This window comes from Megalops cyprinoides, chromosome 10, assembly GCF_013368585.1.
Source record: "Megalops cyprinoides isolate fMegCyp1 chromosome 10, fMegCyp1.pri, whole genome shotgun sequence".
NCBI classification, from domain to species: Eukaryota; Metazoa; Chordata; class Actinopteri; order Elopiformes; family Megalopidae; genus Megalops; species Megalops cyprinoides.
The window spans coordinates 31,547,475-31,566,005 of NC_050592.1; the positions used below are offsets into that span (position 1 = coordinate 31,547,475).

At 39.8% G+C, this 18,531-nt stretch overlaps 2 protein-coding genes across 5 annotated transcripts in view; both read left to right on the forward strand.

Moving 5' to 3' along the window:
- The first annotated feature begins 841 nt into the window (after positions 1 to 841).
- Positions 842 to 5,762, forward strand: osr2 (odd-skipped related transciption factor 2). Of its 2 annotated transcripts, none has more exons than XM_036539632.1 (4): positions 842 to 958; positions 3,676 to 4,386; positions 4,858 to 4,957; positions 5,434 to 5,762. In XM_036539632.1, the coding sequence occupies exons 2-4, from the start codon at positions 3,734 to 3,736 to the stop codon at positions 5,614 to 5,616; spliced, it is 936 nt and encodes a 311-aa protein (XP_036395525.1). In that variant the 5' UTR covers positions 842 to 958; positions 3,676 to 3,733; the 3' UTR covers positions 5,617 to 5,762. The 2 variants fall into 2 exon arrangements, with proteins under 2 accessions (XP_036395525.1, XP_036395526.1); XM_036539633.1 differs by having other exon boundaries at positions 5,516 to 5,762.
- An 8,684-nt stretch (positions 5,763 to 14,446) lies between these two features.
- LOC118784006 (vacuolar protein sorting-associated protein 13B-like) overlaps positions 14,447 to 18,531 on the forward strand; it is a 281,109-nt gene continuing 277,024 nt past the window's right edge. For all 3 annotated transcript variants that reach the window (XM_036537972.1, XM_036537973.1, XM_036537971.1), the window contains exons 1-2: positions 14,447 to 14,605; positions 16,479 to 16,622. In XM_036537972.1, the coding sequence (XP_036393865.1) occupies positions 14,459 to 14,605; positions 16,479 to 16,622 (291 nt within the window). In that variant the 5' untranslated portion in view covers positions 14,447 to 14,458. The remainder of the gene's footprint in view (positions 14,606 to 16,478; positions 16,623 to 18,531) is intronic.

Genomic DNA, 18,531 nt, shown 5'->3' on the forward strand with positions numbered 1-18,531 from the left:
ACATATCATTATTTATCTTTTTGCTACCAGCTTTTTATGTCATCATCTTAAATATAAATCATCTATTCTTCACTGTATGTAAAAGATAAGGCGCCCATACGTATTGAAAATAAAAGTTCACCAAAAATGCACGCGTCACAGGTGAAGATGAAAACGTACATGCAGTAAGCATGCAGGTTATTAATATCATTAACATGTTAACTTGTCTAGCAGTTCTCCCTGTGAAAAACTGTACATTCTCACCATAAAACAACGACGCGTGAAGGTGCTGAGAACATTTTACTTCAAATAAATCGCTTCGGTACAGTTGTAATCGCAAATGACTATTATTTACGAAATGAACGCGTTTTCAGTGTGCACTGGAGTATTTCTGAGTTTTTGAAGCACGTTTTTAGCGCGTGGGACCGAAACATAATAGCTTAGTTTTTTCCTGGCTATTTTTGTTTCTCCAAGAAAACTGAACCCCCAAAATGCTAAGGTTTAGATTTGAAGTGTCAGATGCATGTTGAGCTGGACGATGTCCTCTTGAATCGTAGTTGCTATCCAAACACAAATAAACAGAGAAGAACATTGGAGTTAATCACGAGGAGAAGGCGTGTCAGAGGGCGGGCTCGGCGCGCCAGTCCCCGAAGTAGCCTACTGAAAAGTGAAGGACCTGCAACTCACCACTCGCAGTCAAGTTAGACTCAGCAGGACGCGGGACTCCAAGTGCTGCTCCGTCTTGCACTGAACAGCGAATGTAGTTCTTCAGACTTTAGTCCAGTACATACTGCGATACCGTGCAGAGTTCTTTAGACATATTACGATTTCCAGAAACAACAATGAACTGTACATGGAAGAACTTGGAAGAGTTTTGCTGACGTTTAACAGGAGTTCGTCGCGGAACACTAGCCGTTGTGGATTACTGAAATATCGCTCAACTCTTCGCGGGCGACCTTTGGCATCCATCTCTAAGGGGGTAAGATTTTGGATCGCGTATTTAGTGAAATGGACTTAGATTATATTATGCATGCCTACCAATTGACCTGCATTAACCTGTACTTAACGATAGACATCACGCATAAAGTGGAGGTACTATTTAATATTTCACAAGGAAAGTTCCATTAACAGGCCCTATGTTTTTTTCAAAATGATACTGTAGCGAACCGAATATGCATCATCTTACACGACTTAAGATTGAAAAGTCGATACAGGACAGCTGTTATAATAGCCTTTTTACACGAAGTAAAACAAATCAGAAAAGAACACTGCCTATAAAGTCTTACCTGTCATTCTAGTTTTAATGGGCTTATAAATACAACATCTTACAAGAACAATCTAGGATTTGGAACTCGCACTGACATAGTGGACATTACAATCAGAACATCTGTCAAATGTTTACAAAAAAGCGACCGAGCCCACGAGCCCTGGACAAACTGTCAATCATTGTTCCATTAAAAGGACACAAATTATGGTAGGAGGGAGGTTTGGAGTGTCCATCTCTTTGATCATAGCCGTTGGATAAATCTTAAAGAACTGCGCTAGGCGTGAAGAGAAAATGTTCGCGTTTGCAGCAATTTTAAGCCAAGGATGCCGAATGTCTGAACATGTCATTTACAGTTGGCTTTCAGCAACAGGCGGGTGTAAATATCTTACTGCCTAAATGACCTATTTTTTATTTATGGCGAAGGCCAAGTCATGTAAGAGACTATTGTGTTTTATTAGCCACATTTATATGTATGAAAATAAGATACAGCTATTACTTATTACACCACTGTAGCAGCAGTTGCAGAATTAATATTAGTCCTGAGAGTATAAGTTTTAAGCAGAGGTATAGCCTTAATTATTTTTTTTATTTATGTGCCGTAAACCGTGTATTATACTATGTAACGCAACTACAGTATTGCCGCACCTTGGCTGATTCCAGCCCACATCTAAAGAAATACAGAATACAAACAACTTTTGGAATGCAGTCGCTTTTTCGGTATTTCTGGGGAATCACATGCGTAAAAACCAATGAAATGTACCGTCAGTTATTTCAAGCATATTAACAACGATTGCACAGCGGGTCATACGTTCAGACAAGCAAAACCCCTTATTTATTCTGCTAATATTTCCGCGTGTGTTTTAGCAGTGCTCGTGTTCTTAACTGTTGCCGCTTGGAATCGGTCTAGTAGGCAGAGAATTCGTCGCACTGGTGATGGCCCTGGTGAGGTCTTGTGGGAAAGTTTTACCTTTAAACTTGCAGTTCCGCTCCACTGCTTCACCGAAAGCCCACGGACAGTCACACAATTCTCATTAACTCACTTCACCGGAATTGCAGCGAGTAAATCCCAGAGACACCGCGAGGCTGGGGGTGTGCTTTCCTAATGCTTTCCCCTGTAGCGTCGATCGTGAACCTGTAACGCTGATATCTGCGAAAATGTGCAATATTTAATACATTATTTAGCTCCGTGCAGCTACAAAAATACATGGAGCATTTTTATTATGTTATTTTTGTTGCACGTATTATAAAGGAAACATCGACATCTTAAAATGACCCATTAACTTTTGTGAACGAATGCGTTGACACTCGGTGCAATTATCATCAACAGGTCTACTATTGACTCTCAGCGATAACTTAGAAGGTTCAATAACATTATTTATTAGGCATATACTTAGGCAGTCCTAAGTCTGGTGACTGTAAAAAATGGTCCGGAAAAACTTTGCCTGAATTTGGTCAGCTCCATACCTGAGTGACTTGCATTAAGTAGGCTAAATATGTGTAGTTAAAATTGTAGGAAAAAATTTTGTACAAGTAAGATCTCTACCGGTTTCGGATTTTATATAGACCAGTTTATGTGCAAACATTTTGTCACAATGTTCATACACTGAAGTTATCGACTTCACGTCAGCTTGTCACAAAGTGGCAAAAACGCATCAAATGATGGGAGTTTTTCAGATGTTAATCCACGTATAAAGTAAACTTAATTTAATCGTTGCTCGTAATATTGAGGAAGTGATCTGATACGTGATTTGCTTTATGATTAAAAAAACAACCGAACATCGCCATTAAAACTGTTCTTGCAATTTCACTGTGCCTCGACTCCAAGGACGAGCAATAATTGACTATCGGCCTTTCTGCACCCAATTTCTATCTTAGAAAGTAATAAAACAGTCGGGAGTTCACTTTCAGAAAGCCGTAGCTACTATCCAGGATTGTACATGTGTGTTTTTACATTATTATTGTTAACAACGCCTTTTATGATTAATTCAAAACAACACTATCCTTATTTCCTCAATGAAATATAATGTACTTGTTATTTTGTGATATTGAATGTATCTGGCCATTTTCTTAAGAACCACTTTTCCTAACTTACACAGCTTTGTGAAAGACGGCCTATAAGATTGGTGAAGGGCGACTTGGGAAAATATAAAATGTGAATTTCTCGAAGAAATACAGATACAGCCTTGGAAAACAAAACAAACATAAAATTCTCTTTCAATTCCATTGACAATAATAAGGCTTTCGTTTTAAGTTTAATCGTGACCTAAACACCTACTTTCCTAACAAATTGATGAATGTCATTCTTGTCACTCTTCGGTTTTCAGCCTTTTATTTCTTCAATTATTATATTTTAAATGAAAGCCACAAGTAGGCTAATACCCGGTACTGTCGCTGATTAAAATGATTAAGCGTTATCTTGTCTCATACAGGAACTTCAAGGAGATACAGTGTTCCGCAGAGGCCTGATTCCTGAAGCTATTTGCCGACATGGGAAGTAAAGCCTTGCCCGCGCCAATTCCACTGCACCCATCTCTGCAGCTGACCAATTACTCCTTCCTCCAAGCTGTCAATACTTTCCCTGCGGCCGTCGATCACCTGCAAGGATTGTACGGTCTCAGCGCGGTGCAAACCATGCACATGAACCATTGGACTCTGGGCTACCCGCACATGCAAGGACTGAGGTCAACGATCACCGAAATGGCAGCAGCCCAAGGTTTAGTAGACCCGAGATTTCCCTTCCCAGCCTTACCGTTCGCTGCGCACCTTTTCCACCCGAAGCAAGGCGCCATAACCCACGTTATCCCGGCTCTGCATAAGGACAGGCCTCGGTTTGATTTTGCCAACCTTGCCATTGCTGCCACCCAAGAGGACCCGCCTAAATCGGGGGATCTTTCCAAGCTGACGGCGGGCCTCGGGGGCACAATCTCCGAGCTGAGCAAACTATCCCCGGATAGGAAGCCCACGAGAGGACGGCTCCCGTCGAAGACTAAAAAGGAATTTATTTGCAAGTTTTGTGGCCGGCATTTCACCAAGTCGTACAATCTCCTCATCCACGAAAGAACCCACACAGACGAAAGGCCCTATACTTGTGATATCTGTCACAAGGCCTTTAGAAGGCAGGACCATCTGCGAGACCACAGGTAAGAAGTAGTGACCAGCCTGTTGCAAAAATGTCTACAGAGGCACGCGGTAAAAGTATTAATGTACAGAGACGATAGTATGCTGTTATTATTATTGTTCTTCTTCGTTTATTATTAATGTTATTTCCTAATGCATGTACAATGATATTGCCAAAAGTGTTTTGGCTGTATCATAAAATCGATTAACTGTGTATGCAGCACAACATTACATATATATGATAGATCTATCACAGAATGTTATCAGCCGAGAAAAGGGATGAAAATGACTTTTAACGGGCTTGTTTTTCCTTGTGTTTCCATGGTGTTGTGAGAGGGCGCTAAAGCCTCACAATGCGCAAGCACCAAGTTACTGTACTCGTTTGAGTAGCTCTGCTCTCAGCGTTGTACAACGGTTGTTAACTGTAAAGAAGAACTCAGATGGGGAAAAGAGAGCTGCAAGAATTTAACCACATCGTATCCGTACGTTTGCAGATACATCCATTCCAAAGAGAAGCCATTCAAATGTCAAGAATGTGGGAAGGGGTTTTGTCAATCTCGAACTTTAGCAGTGCACAAAACATTACATATGCAGGTAAGCCATTTCGTTTTTTTCTTCACACATAGTTTCCACATCATTCAATGTAAGTGCATAAACACGCGGATTTGCTATCGTAGATGTTATGTTTGTGAAATGTTTTTTGAGGTTTTGTTGTGTATAATTATGGCTCACGTGGAAATTTACCACACGCCGTTTTACTCACAGTTGATTGTTGATATTTTTCTCATTTAAAGACCAAGCCGCTATTTATAGTTTTCAATGTCGTAACTGTCAATCAAAATGTGATTAGCTCACGTGCAATTTAAAATATGCATATTAGATTTTGTTGCTATTGTCTTTACAGATATGTTTATATGTTTGTCTTGAATGTGTACACCAAATGCAACATACTATGGGGCTATTAGAGCCTAGTAGAGCAAATTAAAATTTCGTTAAAAATGTCAGATTTAAGAATTACTTTATAAAAAAATTAAAGGGAATAATCCTTTGCTTGCTTCAAATCTAAACAGGAATCACCTCACAAATGCCCCACATGCGGAAGAACCTTTAATCAAAGAAGTAACCTGAAAACTCACCTTCTCACCCATACAGACATCAAGCCCTACAGCTGTGACCGCTGCGGAAAGGTGTTTCGGCGCAACTGTGACTTGCGACGGCACAGTTTGACTCACACACCCGCTCAGGACTACTAGCCATGAAGGCTGGACATCTAAAAACTATTTTAAAATGGACAAAACAAAAATAACAACGACAAAAAGCTTTGCAGACAAACCAAAGTGCTATCTGGACAGCTACAACGTACAAAGGACTGACTAAAATGACTCATTTTGCAGAACAAGTCGGAACCAAGGATCGCCTCGCGTCACCATGTAAATACCAAGGCGCTCAAAACTGTAAATAAAGTTTTTTTTCTATTATTACTGTCTTTGAATTGAAAAGTGTAAAAGAAAAAAAGTTTTCTAATTTTGGAAGTATGTTAAATTGTATTTTAGAAATAAAGAAAGTTTAATATTCACCAGCGATAATATGCAATTTTTTTGTTCCATTGATTCTTGGGATGAAATATATAAACGGATATTTTAGAACGAACGTTTTTTTTTCGAATCCATATTTGGAATAATTCCTCATTAAAAGAGAATAAATTGAACTGACGGCAAAATATTGAACTGCTGGAGCTCCCATTCCTAATGATTTTGCACGTCTTTCTTTCATCCATATATGCAACTGAGTTGAGTACAGACGGGAATTCCTGGAATTACAACGTGCCTGGCTGACCCGCATGTTATTTCAGAACGTTTCTATTGCACATAAATGGTACACCGAGGTTTCTGTGGTTCTCAAAGGTGCGCTTACAGAAAAAAAGGTCAAATCAACTCCACGCTCAAGCTGATGTTGAATTTAATCATTTTGTATTTGACATTCATTATTTAGACAGTTCAAGTGGCAGGAAATTTTTTGTCTTGTTGCCTTGAGTTCGGATTCTTTGTTGCTTTTTTCCGTCTTACGTCTGCACATGTTAAACGTTCACGTTGTACAATAAGCACAGCGCAAGACAAACTGGCGTTTTTATTTGTCTGTTGCTCTGAAATCATTTTTCATAATGTTATATCTGAAGTAAGCGTTGGCTATTTTTAGAAGCGGGGCTCAAGAGTTCAACAGATGTTCCACGATTTGACCAACTTGTTTTAAAAATATTTTTGAATAAAAGATGGTTTCCATGAGGAAGTGTTGCATTTTATCAATCATTAAAAGCATCTACAACAACTAAGATAACACTTGGAATTTAAAAATTGATTGATTTTTAATTTTTAGTAAATGTATTGTGAAATATAGATGATTGATGACGCACTGAACTGAATAAAGTATTTGCTTGGAAATTTACCAACGAACTCCTCTTCCGCTGTTTTAAACGGACACTTAAAAGGACAATCCTGCAACATATCGTTCTAAATGACACTGCAGAAGAAATCACAAAACTTTCAAATTAGGTGTAGGCTACTTTCTGATTTTGTAACATATAAGAAAAACATTTAGAATACTACAACTGGTCATTGAATGGGTATTTCATTAAAACAGTTTTCACAATACCACGTGTTAAGTGTCTGTCATTATCATTAACATAACTTGCAATGTTATTAAGTTGTATTATCATATAAGTAAGGCAAGTCCTTCTTTAAATCTGATGTTACACAGGCAATTCAATTTGCCATTAGAGATACACCCTATAGGTATTCTTAAGATAAATAATATCATATTGAAATACCGGTGAAAAAAATAGTGGCAACGCGTCTGATGATAAAACATAAATGACACTTGAGTCCTCTTGTCTGAAAATATTTGTTTAAATGTACAACCACATTTGACCATGAATATAATACAGAAATCACACAGGTCTGTCGGTTGAACATTTGTGTAAATATTAACAGCAGCAGCAGTTCAACGCCTAAAACCGCCCCTTAGTTTACCGTTCACCCTCTAATCACCACGGCTAATATCGTTTTAAACCTTGATTTCGAAGGCTTTTTTAACTTTGCATTTTCTGTGACAAATGATCACTTGATTATCTAATGCGCACGCAAGTCTTTAACCCTCCGACATATGTCTGTTAGAATGACATTATTTTTGTTTATCTTTATTTCCCATATTCAGATTAGTGGCATTGGCCACAACCGCAAAAAATTCAAATGTTCCTGCCCGAGAGTAGGAACCGCTCATTTTGTCAGGTGTATTAATTGCATTTATGTCGTTTAGGATAAATGTTCCCTGTCATCGCTTGCTCCTTGAGAGAGTAAAATTCACCACCTTCTATATTGTTTCTGGGTGTAAACACACCGCCAAACAAAATTGTTAAAATTGGCACGTGTGTGGACTGTAAAATTTTGTAAATTAAATATTCATATTGAGCCCACACATAGACTCGTCCCCGCAGACCAAACCATATCATGTACGGCTTGAAGACACCTTCCGGCTGAGACCTCTTTCTAGGAGTTCCATGGTGATGTTAGCTGTGGATTTCAGTGGGGGAATGGATCATATATTTACCCCGCGAAAAGAAAATGCTGCACGTGTCAGCTAATTTTGTGCTGCTACATATTGCCGCAAAGATGTGAGAAAATGGAACTCTGATGTCAATTAAAACAGGGCGAAAGAGTGAGACAAAGGCAGATGTAAAGCTGGTTAAATTATTTTCTTGTGGTCACAAATCACATGTCTAAGCCTCATTAAAATGTTGCTAGACTGACGTAACAAAACGCATATACTGAATAACACTTTCATGGTAACTGTTGGCTGTCAACGGCTCAGCCTTAGATAGGGTACGTACAATGATGACACCACGGGTTTCAGTTTGTGCAAATTTTCTCATACATTGGAAAGGAGTCACCTAACAATAATTATTTAACACACCGGCTGATTCATTTAATTTAAACGACACGGCTTCTTCACTTAAACGACTAGAAAGCACTGAATTTATTTGTTTTAATTAAGTGGTACCCGAGTTTCAGATTCTTGACCAAAATCTGGAGGTCCTCCCTCAAAGGGCTTTTTTGGGAGGTCAGCCCAGAATTCTCAAAGGCAGGATTGCTCCCCGCTGTTTTTGTTGTTGTAAAGTGGACACACATCATAAACCTTAATTTGTTTACTCTGCGATCAATGGACACTTCTGAACTATTCAACAAGGATCATTCGTGCCCCGTTTCTTATTAACGAACCTAAAGCTAAATGTAATTAACCTATCAGTCATTCATTAATAGCAATTAAGTGAATATGCGTACGTTTTGTAGTAACAGTGATGTAAATTTTATTGGTCCGATTCGAACTATTTAAGGCTACTATGGCTACTAAGGCTACTATGATGATGATAGTAGTAGTAGCAGTATTAGTAGTAGTACTACTACTACAACTACTACTACTAATAATAATACTAATACTACTACTAATAATAATAATAACAACAACAACAGTAATAACAATAATAAGCTTACCTTGAGAAGAAACATTACAATCATTTAAAAATAGGTTTGATAATTTGACAGTACTTCATCAGAGCTAAAAGAATGGACGTAAGCCATTTTGTAATAAATCAGTCAAGAAACAACCGTTTGCAGCACTGCTATTAATTTCGTCGCGGTGCAACTTGTATGCTATGTATGAGCTCCTCTTGAATGAATATATAAGGAACTGAAAGTTGAATCGTATTCTATATTTATCTGTTAGTCGTACTTGTACTATTTATTGTTGTAATATGTCTTATATTCATGGCTGCTAATAGCTCATCAATACGCTACTGTAACCAAGTTATGCATTTGAAGTGGAAACAGTAATGGCGTGATTGTCAAATTCTGTCCCTTTCGACTAGTTTTATCCTTCCTCATGTTTTAAGTGAACTGAGAGCGCTATATAAGAACGCAGAACCAAATTTTGACCTAAGTTACTGTTTAATATAGGATGTTATTATTATTATTGTTGTTATTATTATTATTATCGTCATCATTCTTATTATCATTATTATTATTATCATTATCGTTGTTATTATTATTGTTATTATTGTTTTGTTGTTATTGATAAAAATAATAATAATTCATTGGGAAATAATGTAAGAGGGTTTACTACATTCCGTGTGCTAGTTTTTTCTGTCGTGTAAAATTTTCACATTACGTGTAACATGCACATCTCATTGGGGTCTTTGTGCCAAATCCCTCTTACACTTAAACAGTAGTACAAATAATATATTATATTATGCCTGTCACTTTTTGCATTTTTTCCACGTTGGTTTCACGACAGCAAAGCTGTAAGCTGTAATCAAAACATTTTTGCTGAATGAAACTATAAAAAATTACTTTTAACACTTCCAATGTGGTCACATCATCTTGCAGTTTGACACGAGGAGACGAACAAGAATTTTAAAAATCCACAGAGGTTTAAACCAAAATGAAAAAGAAAAGAGCAGTGCTACCACGGATGAGTGCATCAAACTGAAGTACCGAAACGATCACTGAGTTTTTCATGTTTCAAAAAAAGATTTTTGAAGAAAATTTCCATTAAATTAGACTCAGAACAGTACAAAACAGACGAAAAGTGTTATCTTTAAAAAAAATTCCTTGACGGGGTAACATGCATTAAAAAAGCTTTCCCTTGTGGTGATCACATGTTTAAAAATGCAAGTGAAAATACTTCGATGGATGCAATTACACAGACAGAGTAGGCCGGTACTGTGAATGTATATGTTGCCAGGAAGAAAAACTGAAGTAAAGAACTTTCAGAAGTCAAAAATAATCAGTGGATAACTCCCCCGCACGTTGTAGGGGGATGCTGTCGCAAACTGCCACTCGTGGAAACAGTCGTAGTTTGTATAGGCTAGTGGCAGTGAAAATAGCAAATGCCACCAGCGGAGAGTAACGGTACAACTTTGCCCGCTTTAAATGTAAGCACGCCCCCCTCACCCCAACCCACTTCGCCTCAAACAAATCACACACTCCAGAACGACGTTAAATTGCTATCAAGTTCAGATTTGAAGCAAGGATGAATACAGTCCTCATCTAAACATTAGGCACGAGTGGGGTAACAATCAGAGAGGAAAACTCAGTGCGCGTGAACCCTGTCTCCGTTTGATATTTAATCTGTCTGCAAATTAAAGCCACTTGTTTTAACCCCACCCTAAGGCCTTCACACGTATAAAAGGGAATATAACCTTCCCGCCAGGGTTAAGCTACAGCCTGAAACGCCACGGAGACCTCGTCCATTTCATATTTCGAAGGAAATTCAAGGAAGTGGATTTTAAACATGGAACAACCATAGGAGCTGTCAAATTTCCTGCCTTTGACATGGGCATTTATGTGTTTGACCTTTCCTGAACCAGTTTTCCTTGTTTGATGGTGACGGCAAGTTTGGTCCTGGGGCATTACAGAATTTGGTCTGTAGACTGTAATACAGCTGTTGCATGAGAATAATTCTGACAAGTAGAATGACTTCCAGTAAAAAGGTGAAACTACAGGAATGCACTGAGTTATTTTCTAATTTAGGGACACAATTACTCATTTGTAATAAAGTCACATTTGTTCACAGACTTCTCACAGGGTTCTTCTCAAAGACCTTGGCAGGGTCACACTGCATTAGGCTACTTTTTAATCATATACACTTTTGTGTCTACAAGCCAGGTATGTGTTGTACACATTCATTTTGAAGGCATCAAATAAACCTATGGAATTAGCTGTGAACATCAGAATTGCCAGGAGTGGGTGTCACGGCAGCTGCTGGTTCTGATGTCCAGAGAATTACATCAGTTCTTGTCAGAGGCAGTGCAGTGGTCTCAGATCTTCTCAGACCTCTTAGCTGTTAATCTGCAATTAATGAGTTTTGGAACTTTTACATGCTTATTGTAGAACTTTCCTAAGCAAGGAAATTGCTTTTAATTGTTATATAAAAACACTTCAGCCCAGTGAACACTGCAAGCAATAACTCACATTGACAAAGTGTTTCTCCAATGTGTGGTATATTATGATTAGCCCATCAAAAAAGCACTTACATTGAGGGAAGGCTGGGAAAAATCCCTTATTTAAATAAAATCTGTGTTGCTAGAACATATGTTAGCCCTGAAAGCACACCAACTCATACTATACATACATACACTTCCAGGAGTAGAGTGGAAATTCATATGGAGCATAAATACCAGCCATTCCCCCAAAAAAGAGCTCATACCCTTCACATGTTCAGTCTTGAATATGTATGTGAAGCACATGGTTAGAAAAATCTATGATCTCCTTTACAATATATCATTTGGTAAGAGACTGGGTGAGGGAAATATTCCATATAAGATCAACAAAAAACAATTTTGGCATGATGAAAACAGCCAGGGATATTTTATGAGGAGGTGTTTTGGTAGTGTGAGAGGGTGTCTGGCACAAGCTTCCAAAATGAGTCATGTATTGCAGGCAGATGTACTCCTACCTGTCGTTTTGACTGACCTCTTGTCTGACTGATGTTTGAGGACCGCTGTTGTGCTGATGCCAGCAGCACAACCAGAAAAAGTCAAATACAGTGAAAGGACTTGTGGGAAATCAACAGTGAATGTTTGACTCTGAGATTTATCCAAACTTCTCTGTGCTGGCAGACCACACACTGAAGCCTGGCACTGTATCTGAAGCGAGGGAATTGTCTGTAGAATTGACTATTTAAATTTGGTAATTGGGTAGCGTGCCCTCTGCCAATTATGAGGTGCTAGTCGGTCCACTTGAGGTTAGGAAAATTTATTTAATATTGCAATTATGAGGGGATTAATCGAGATCAAGGAGGAGCCAGTGACGGGATAGCCAGGAAATAAACTGAAAGCAATTTTTTACTGTGCTGAAATACTGCATTATGAAGAGGTGGTACATATTTGACAAGTAAGAGAGGCAAACAAGTCAATTTCAAGAACTAAAATAAATCAAATTAAAACTGTCAAGCTTATTCCAAACATTGGCATTTTAGTCACTTAAACTATATCTTTAAAACAGTAAACTACTATACTTTCGAAGAGTCATGTTAGTAATCCAGTTTTAGCCTACTCGTGGCACAACCTGTGTTAAGAGCCTATATCACTATTTGTTTTTTTATACCTGAAAGTTGACATTTCAGCAATTTGTCACCTAGAAACATTGATGGTGTAAATGCATCACTGCACTGCTGGTAGTTTTCCTCCACATTATAAATATACAAAAGAGTAGGCAAACACAAACGACAGGGGAACCAGTAGCCAATAGCCTGCTTAGCAGCAAGCAGTTGTAAAAATATTTACAACACTGCCTGTAACTTAAATTAAAAATCGGTTGCATTTATGCTTCATTTTGGGACATTTAGTATCATTTGAAATCTTTCCTGGAACACTTCCAATTTTCCAATAAACAAGCTCAGAGGAATCCAAAACGCAGATTTCAAGCAGAGAACACTTAGCAACAAAAACATCAATTCAAGGGGTAAATTCCATCTTAAAAAATATAATTAATGGTATCATTAAGGCCATATTTTTGCGGAGTAAACGAAAAATAAAGTGGTGCATGTTTTAGACTTTTGGTCGCGTCTTTTGGCCATTGATTGGGCCTCGCCCGCAAGGTCATATCGGCACTCTCTTGTGGTCAGACCGCAGCAGCGCGAGCCAGGTTTAGCATATCCCGAAATGCGAGCAATGTCAGGAAATGACGTGTACCGAATTCCGGAAGCGGTAATACCCGGAAGAGGTCCGTCATGGTGGTGTTGTGGATCTGAGGTGCTGTTTATGTTTGGGCATGACGAAATGAATCAATGCGGACTTGAAGACACTACCCAGGATTTCGTTAGTCAAGTAAGAATGAAATGCGGGTTATATGCGTGGTGTCGACATACAGTTCGTGTTATTTCTGCATTTTTAGGCTCACCAGATGATGTTTATGCTGCTCGCTTGAACTTGCTAACGTTAGCTCGCCGGCTAACAGTACCTAATTTATTAGCTGTATGTTAAACATTTCTAACTGCTATCTAGACATGTACGTTGCAACATATGCTAGATGCCGTTTGTAGAAATTAGCACGTCAGTCGTAGATAGACGCATTTTGTCGTTGTTTTCCGCAAATGAAGGAAAAGTTTCACAGCTGCTTTCTGAAAGTCAAAGCTATGGTTAAGTTATTGATCTAAGTAGTTAGAAGGAATAGTTATATTAGTTGCCTAGCCAGGTAATGATACTTACATGCTTTCTTTTCGTAAAGTTAGAGGGTTGTTCAAGTCGATAGCTATCCGACTTGCGTGTAAGTAGTCTGCGCCTCAACAATAGCGCCTTTTAGCTTTTTAGCTATCGAACCAAAGTAAATCTAGCAGAATCTAGCAAGCAAGTAACTACGTACGGTCACGAATGCTTAGCTTGACATCTCAGTTATGTACCGTTAGATATCTAATATGTCTTTGGGATTGAGGGAATGTGCCAATAGTTTCTTTCTAGCACAAAAAGATAAATAACTGGTGCTAGCCTTGACATCTTCATTAAGCTGTCAAGCCTATCGAGCTTGTGTCATTACACAATTTGAGATATTATCTTATTTCTTCTGGGATCAGAAAAAACAGCAGCGTTTTAACAGTGGCGTATCGTGGTGAAGAATAGGGCTCCTAACCCAGAGGTTGCCAGTTCGATTCTGCTGTTGTGTGTTAAACCCCCTAGCCTTATGATGACACGCAACCTGTCGTCCTCCTCTGGTTTCAGACAAATGTACAGAAACACTGTGTTGCTCAAAACCTCAATCAGGAATCCACAGCCCTCACTGACAGATTATATTGGTCAAGACAAAGTGAAAGTTAGAAAGTCTCACATTACGCAATTCCCTGTCAGCCCAGTACTGAGGTTAGCACAGAGCAGCCAGTGATGATGCTCAACCTTGTAACAAAACCTTATTCATGAGAAGGCAGCTCTGTGTTCAATAGCGACCACTCTCCTTTGTAAGACAAAAGGAAATCCTCTTCTTAAGGAGAGTTATGACAGCACTGGTAATTGTTATTGTGCATTCTCTCTGGCAGTGCTGAGGGTGTTCCGACATGTTGGAGTCCTACGTCACTCCCTTGTTGATGAGCTATGTGAACCGCTACATTAAGAACTTGAAGCCCTCTGACCTTCAGCTCTCTCTGTGGGGTGGAGATGTGGTGCTCAGCAAGCTCGAGCTGAAGCTGGACGTCCTGGAGCAGGTATGTTGCAAACACACCTCTCCATGAGTCAAGGTGTGCTTCATGGAAAAGCAGCTGCGACCAACAGGTCTGATCATTAAAAAAAAAACATAGAGATTCAACTCTCTGTACCATTATGATGTCATTCTTTCTACCAATAGTGGTATATGATTGGTCTTTTTGTAATTTACTGACTTTCCAAGTGTAACACAGTGGCGGGTTTGTGTCCTGCTAATTTGTTTTGGATGTTATATGCTCTGTTGATAACACATGCAAAGTGTCCTGACAGTTATTATGCTTCTTATGTCAGTTTAGGTTTAAGGAAAAGGAAAATGGCAGACATCATGGGGAAGTCTGCATCTAGTTACTCCCCAGTGACACCATCTTACTGTCTGGGATCCTGTGGTGCAGCAGTTATTACTTTCAGTCATGCCTACCCCCCCCAGTTGTGAATGAGACTGGGAGGTCGTCAGAGTCATCAGCTCTAGTATGAAGTTACCGAAGCTCAGATTTGAACATCTGAGGAACATCACACATTTTGTAATACAGGAAATTTGATTTCCATTGTGTAGCCTCTTGAGGCCTTTACAGTTTTGCACACATCACGGCTAAAATGCGAACTGCAGTCAAGATGGTGGGATTTGATTTGTCAGCTCATTTTCAATGTATTCAGATAGGTGCATTCACTCAGATGTCTGTTCTCCATCGCAGATTTGATACAGCTTACCCTTGCACTTGTAAAATCTGTAATGGATCAAGCTGCCGTGTCCTAGGAGTGGTTCCTGACCACTCAAATAGTAGACAAAAAAGCCCTACCTAACAGAGAACATGATGAAAATTCTTATTGAAAGCAGCTTTTGTCCATGTGACAGTGGGAATGTATTGCTTTCTGGAATTGTAATACTATCTTGAAAAGTTGGCAGCCCTTTCTCCTTTTGTAGTCTCTTTATTGCGCTGAATTTGGATAGAATACACAATCTGCAGAAGAGTAATTAGAAATGGCCCTTTAAGTGAAACAGTGTGGTCTTTAACGCAGACATGTTATAAATCCATGATGGCTCTTCCTTGGAACTACATTTAATTATTAGCTTTTGGCTGGGGAAAAAAAGGGAAACAAGAAAAAGTATGTAGGCAGTAAGGTTTCTTGGGATTTTTCCCCCCTTGAAAAGCACAGCTTGAGAGCAGTTATTCATGCTTAACACTTACACTCGTACATGAGTGAATCTGTGTGATTTCTGTCGGGAAAGCACCATGAATTTGGCCTGAAAGATGGCTTTGTAGCTGCCTTGTGTTGTTTTGCTCAGACAGTAGATTTCTCTTTACTGTTGCCTGGGAGTTATGTCTAATTTGTGTTTATTTGAATGAAGGAGTGTGGTTTTAACAACAAGTTTTGCAATTTACCCATCAGACAAAACCGTCAGTCAGTCTGCCAGTAGATTTATATTTGCATTCATTCATTTGGCAGACACTCTTATCCAGAGTGACTTAAAGCAGAAGATGCAGTGCATATTATAAGGCCGCATGGACAGCAGTGCCCACAGAACATGTCAGATCTCATTTTAAACAGTGTTGATGTGTGGCCTGCAGTGGCATAGTGGTATGGAGTAGGGCTTGTAACCTGGGGCACTACTGTTGCTGGTTCAAATGCCCCCTGGAGCCCTACTGTTGTACAATTAGGCAAGGTACTTAACCCACAACTGCCTCAGTAAATATCCAGCTGTATAAATGGATAGTGTTGTAACCTATGTAAGTCTGGATAAGAGCGTGTGCTACGTGACAACAATGTAATGTAATGTAATGATTTGGCACACAGTGCTGGAGCAACACACCACCACACTGGCAATGCAGACTAAGTGCTGCTTATTCCAGAGGGTTTTCCTTTTTCCGTCTGCAGGAGCTGAAGTTGCCTTTCGCTTTCCTGAGCGGTCACATCCACGAGCTGCGAATCCACGTGCCATGGACCAAGCTGGGCTCGGAGCCCGTGGTCATCACCATCAACACCATGGAGTGCATCTTAAAGCTGAGAGATGGAGCTCAGGTCAGTACTGTGGCAGTGATCCCATCTGGGTTGCCACTGTCCATCGTGAATGAGGTTTCTCTCTGTCATGTGACAGGGTGCTACTCCATTCAGTAAGTTTTGACTGGAGCTGATAAGCACAGGAGGCTGACTGGGGATATGCAGCCATGGCTGGAGAGCTGTGGGTCCCCACATTAGTCCAGCCTGGTGTGCCCTCTCTTTCCTCCCTGAGTCCTGTTGTCGGAGCTCCTGCCGTGTCTCTTAGCGCCACACATCACGGCTCATGTCACGGTCCCGCACCCCTGAGAGCTTCTCGCGATGCAGTGCCTTGGCATGGATGTAGGGATCAGTAGTTTTCACTGGGCCTAATTCCACGTGTCATTTCTGGGTGCTCCGTTCAAATCGAAGCGTTCACTTACACCATGAACCATCAGAAGCAGAGCAGATTAATAGCAGACCCTCCCCCCCAGAGCACCAGACTGAATAAAAAAAAATGTTGGCTAGCTAGGAATAGAAAACACCAGGAACCGTATTCTCCAAAGGCTTGAGCACAACCATGTTATCGTTCTGTTATTCTGCAGTAACCATTTTACCCAAGAGGGCTTAGAACTTGTTAATTTGACATGGCTAAGTAGCGTGCTTTTTTGATCCTCCCGATCAGCGATCAGTGGCTCCCCCCAAACAGCCGAGAAACGAGCGGGGCCAATAACGCCCTGAAATGAAAGCAAACAAAACAGAGAGACCAAAAATAAATAAATCATAGCCTCTTTGTTGGGAGGGTGATGTCATCCCATGCACTCGCTGCCTTGTATTTTGATCTACGTTTTCAAAAACCCGGGAGGGGGGGGTTGGGGGGGGGTGGGGAAGAGAAGAAAAAGACAGACGCTGGCGTCAGCTTTAAAGGAAGCCTCCCAATGAAGAGCACATTTGGGGACCTTGGGATAAAAGGGTGTCGTCATTCGTGCTACCAGAATTAAACATTTGCAAATGCTCTTTTTAATTCCTCTGTAGAGTAAGGCCCCCTTTATGTGAACCAGGCGGGCCTCTTCTTAAGCCTAAGACCAGTCGTCGATTAACCGGTTGTTTTTTGGTGTGTGAATACGAGTCTTCTCAAAGAGCGACAGATTCAGTTTCATCAGACTCCGGTCACCATATTCCTCTGCTTCTCAGCCGGGAGGATTAGGGCATGTGTTGGTGTTTTATCACCTGAAAATGACTTCCATCATCATCACTCCCACACATGTAGCGCCATAATTTTATTACAGACAGCCATTCTCACCATGCACCCTTTGTCATGCCTGAAGTACAAGATTACCATACTGCGTTATAGTGCACTCCACTTATAAGAAATGCTGTTTTAGAGGCGATCACATGTATGTATCAAAAACACGATTCTTACAAGGCGAGTGCACTGTGCACGGCAGTAGAAACATTGTGTTTGTGTTAAAACGAAATGAGTGCTTTGGAAAAACCTTCCCACTTATTGAAAGCATTAAGCAGTGGATTTTTGTTTGATTTGTCATCTTAGCATACGCCTTCTCAGAGGCGCTCCGAACGGCCAGCCAGAGATTAAAGGCCTTTGTACTCCAAGTACTTAATGTGGTATGATTTTAAATGTGCATAATTGTCTCAAAAAAGGTAAAACGTAGGTACAGTACACCAGCCTCTGCTTTTCAGACTGCGTACAGAATATTGCCTGGCAGTTTTTTCTGTTCATTCATCTCTTTATTTGTTGGCCTTATTTTGTTTAAGTCTGTGGTAGAGAAGAAGGATGATGTTGATGTATTAGCACTGACATTGTTCATTACAAAGGGCTGTGAAATTATCGATCACAATTTTTGAAAAATGTTTTGTTCATGATTATATATTAAATGGTATGGGAATGACATTTTAATGGGGGGATTTTCACAGTAAATAGAGAATTAAGTGA

Excerpts from the sequence above, each read along its gene's own strand:
- osr2 (XM_036539632.1), top strand. The coding sequence starts at position 3,734 with ATGGGAAGTAAAGCCTTGCCCGCGCCAATTCCACTGCACCCATCTCTG. Across the intron at positions 4,387-4,857 it reads GACCATCTGCGAGACCACAG|ATACATCCATTCCAAAGAGA; the intron begins GTAAGAAGTAGT and ends GTACGTTTGCAG. Across the intron at positions 4,958-5,433 it reads ACAAAACATTACATATGCAG|GAATCACCTCACAAATGCCC; the intron begins GTAAGCCATTTC and ends AAATCTAAACAG.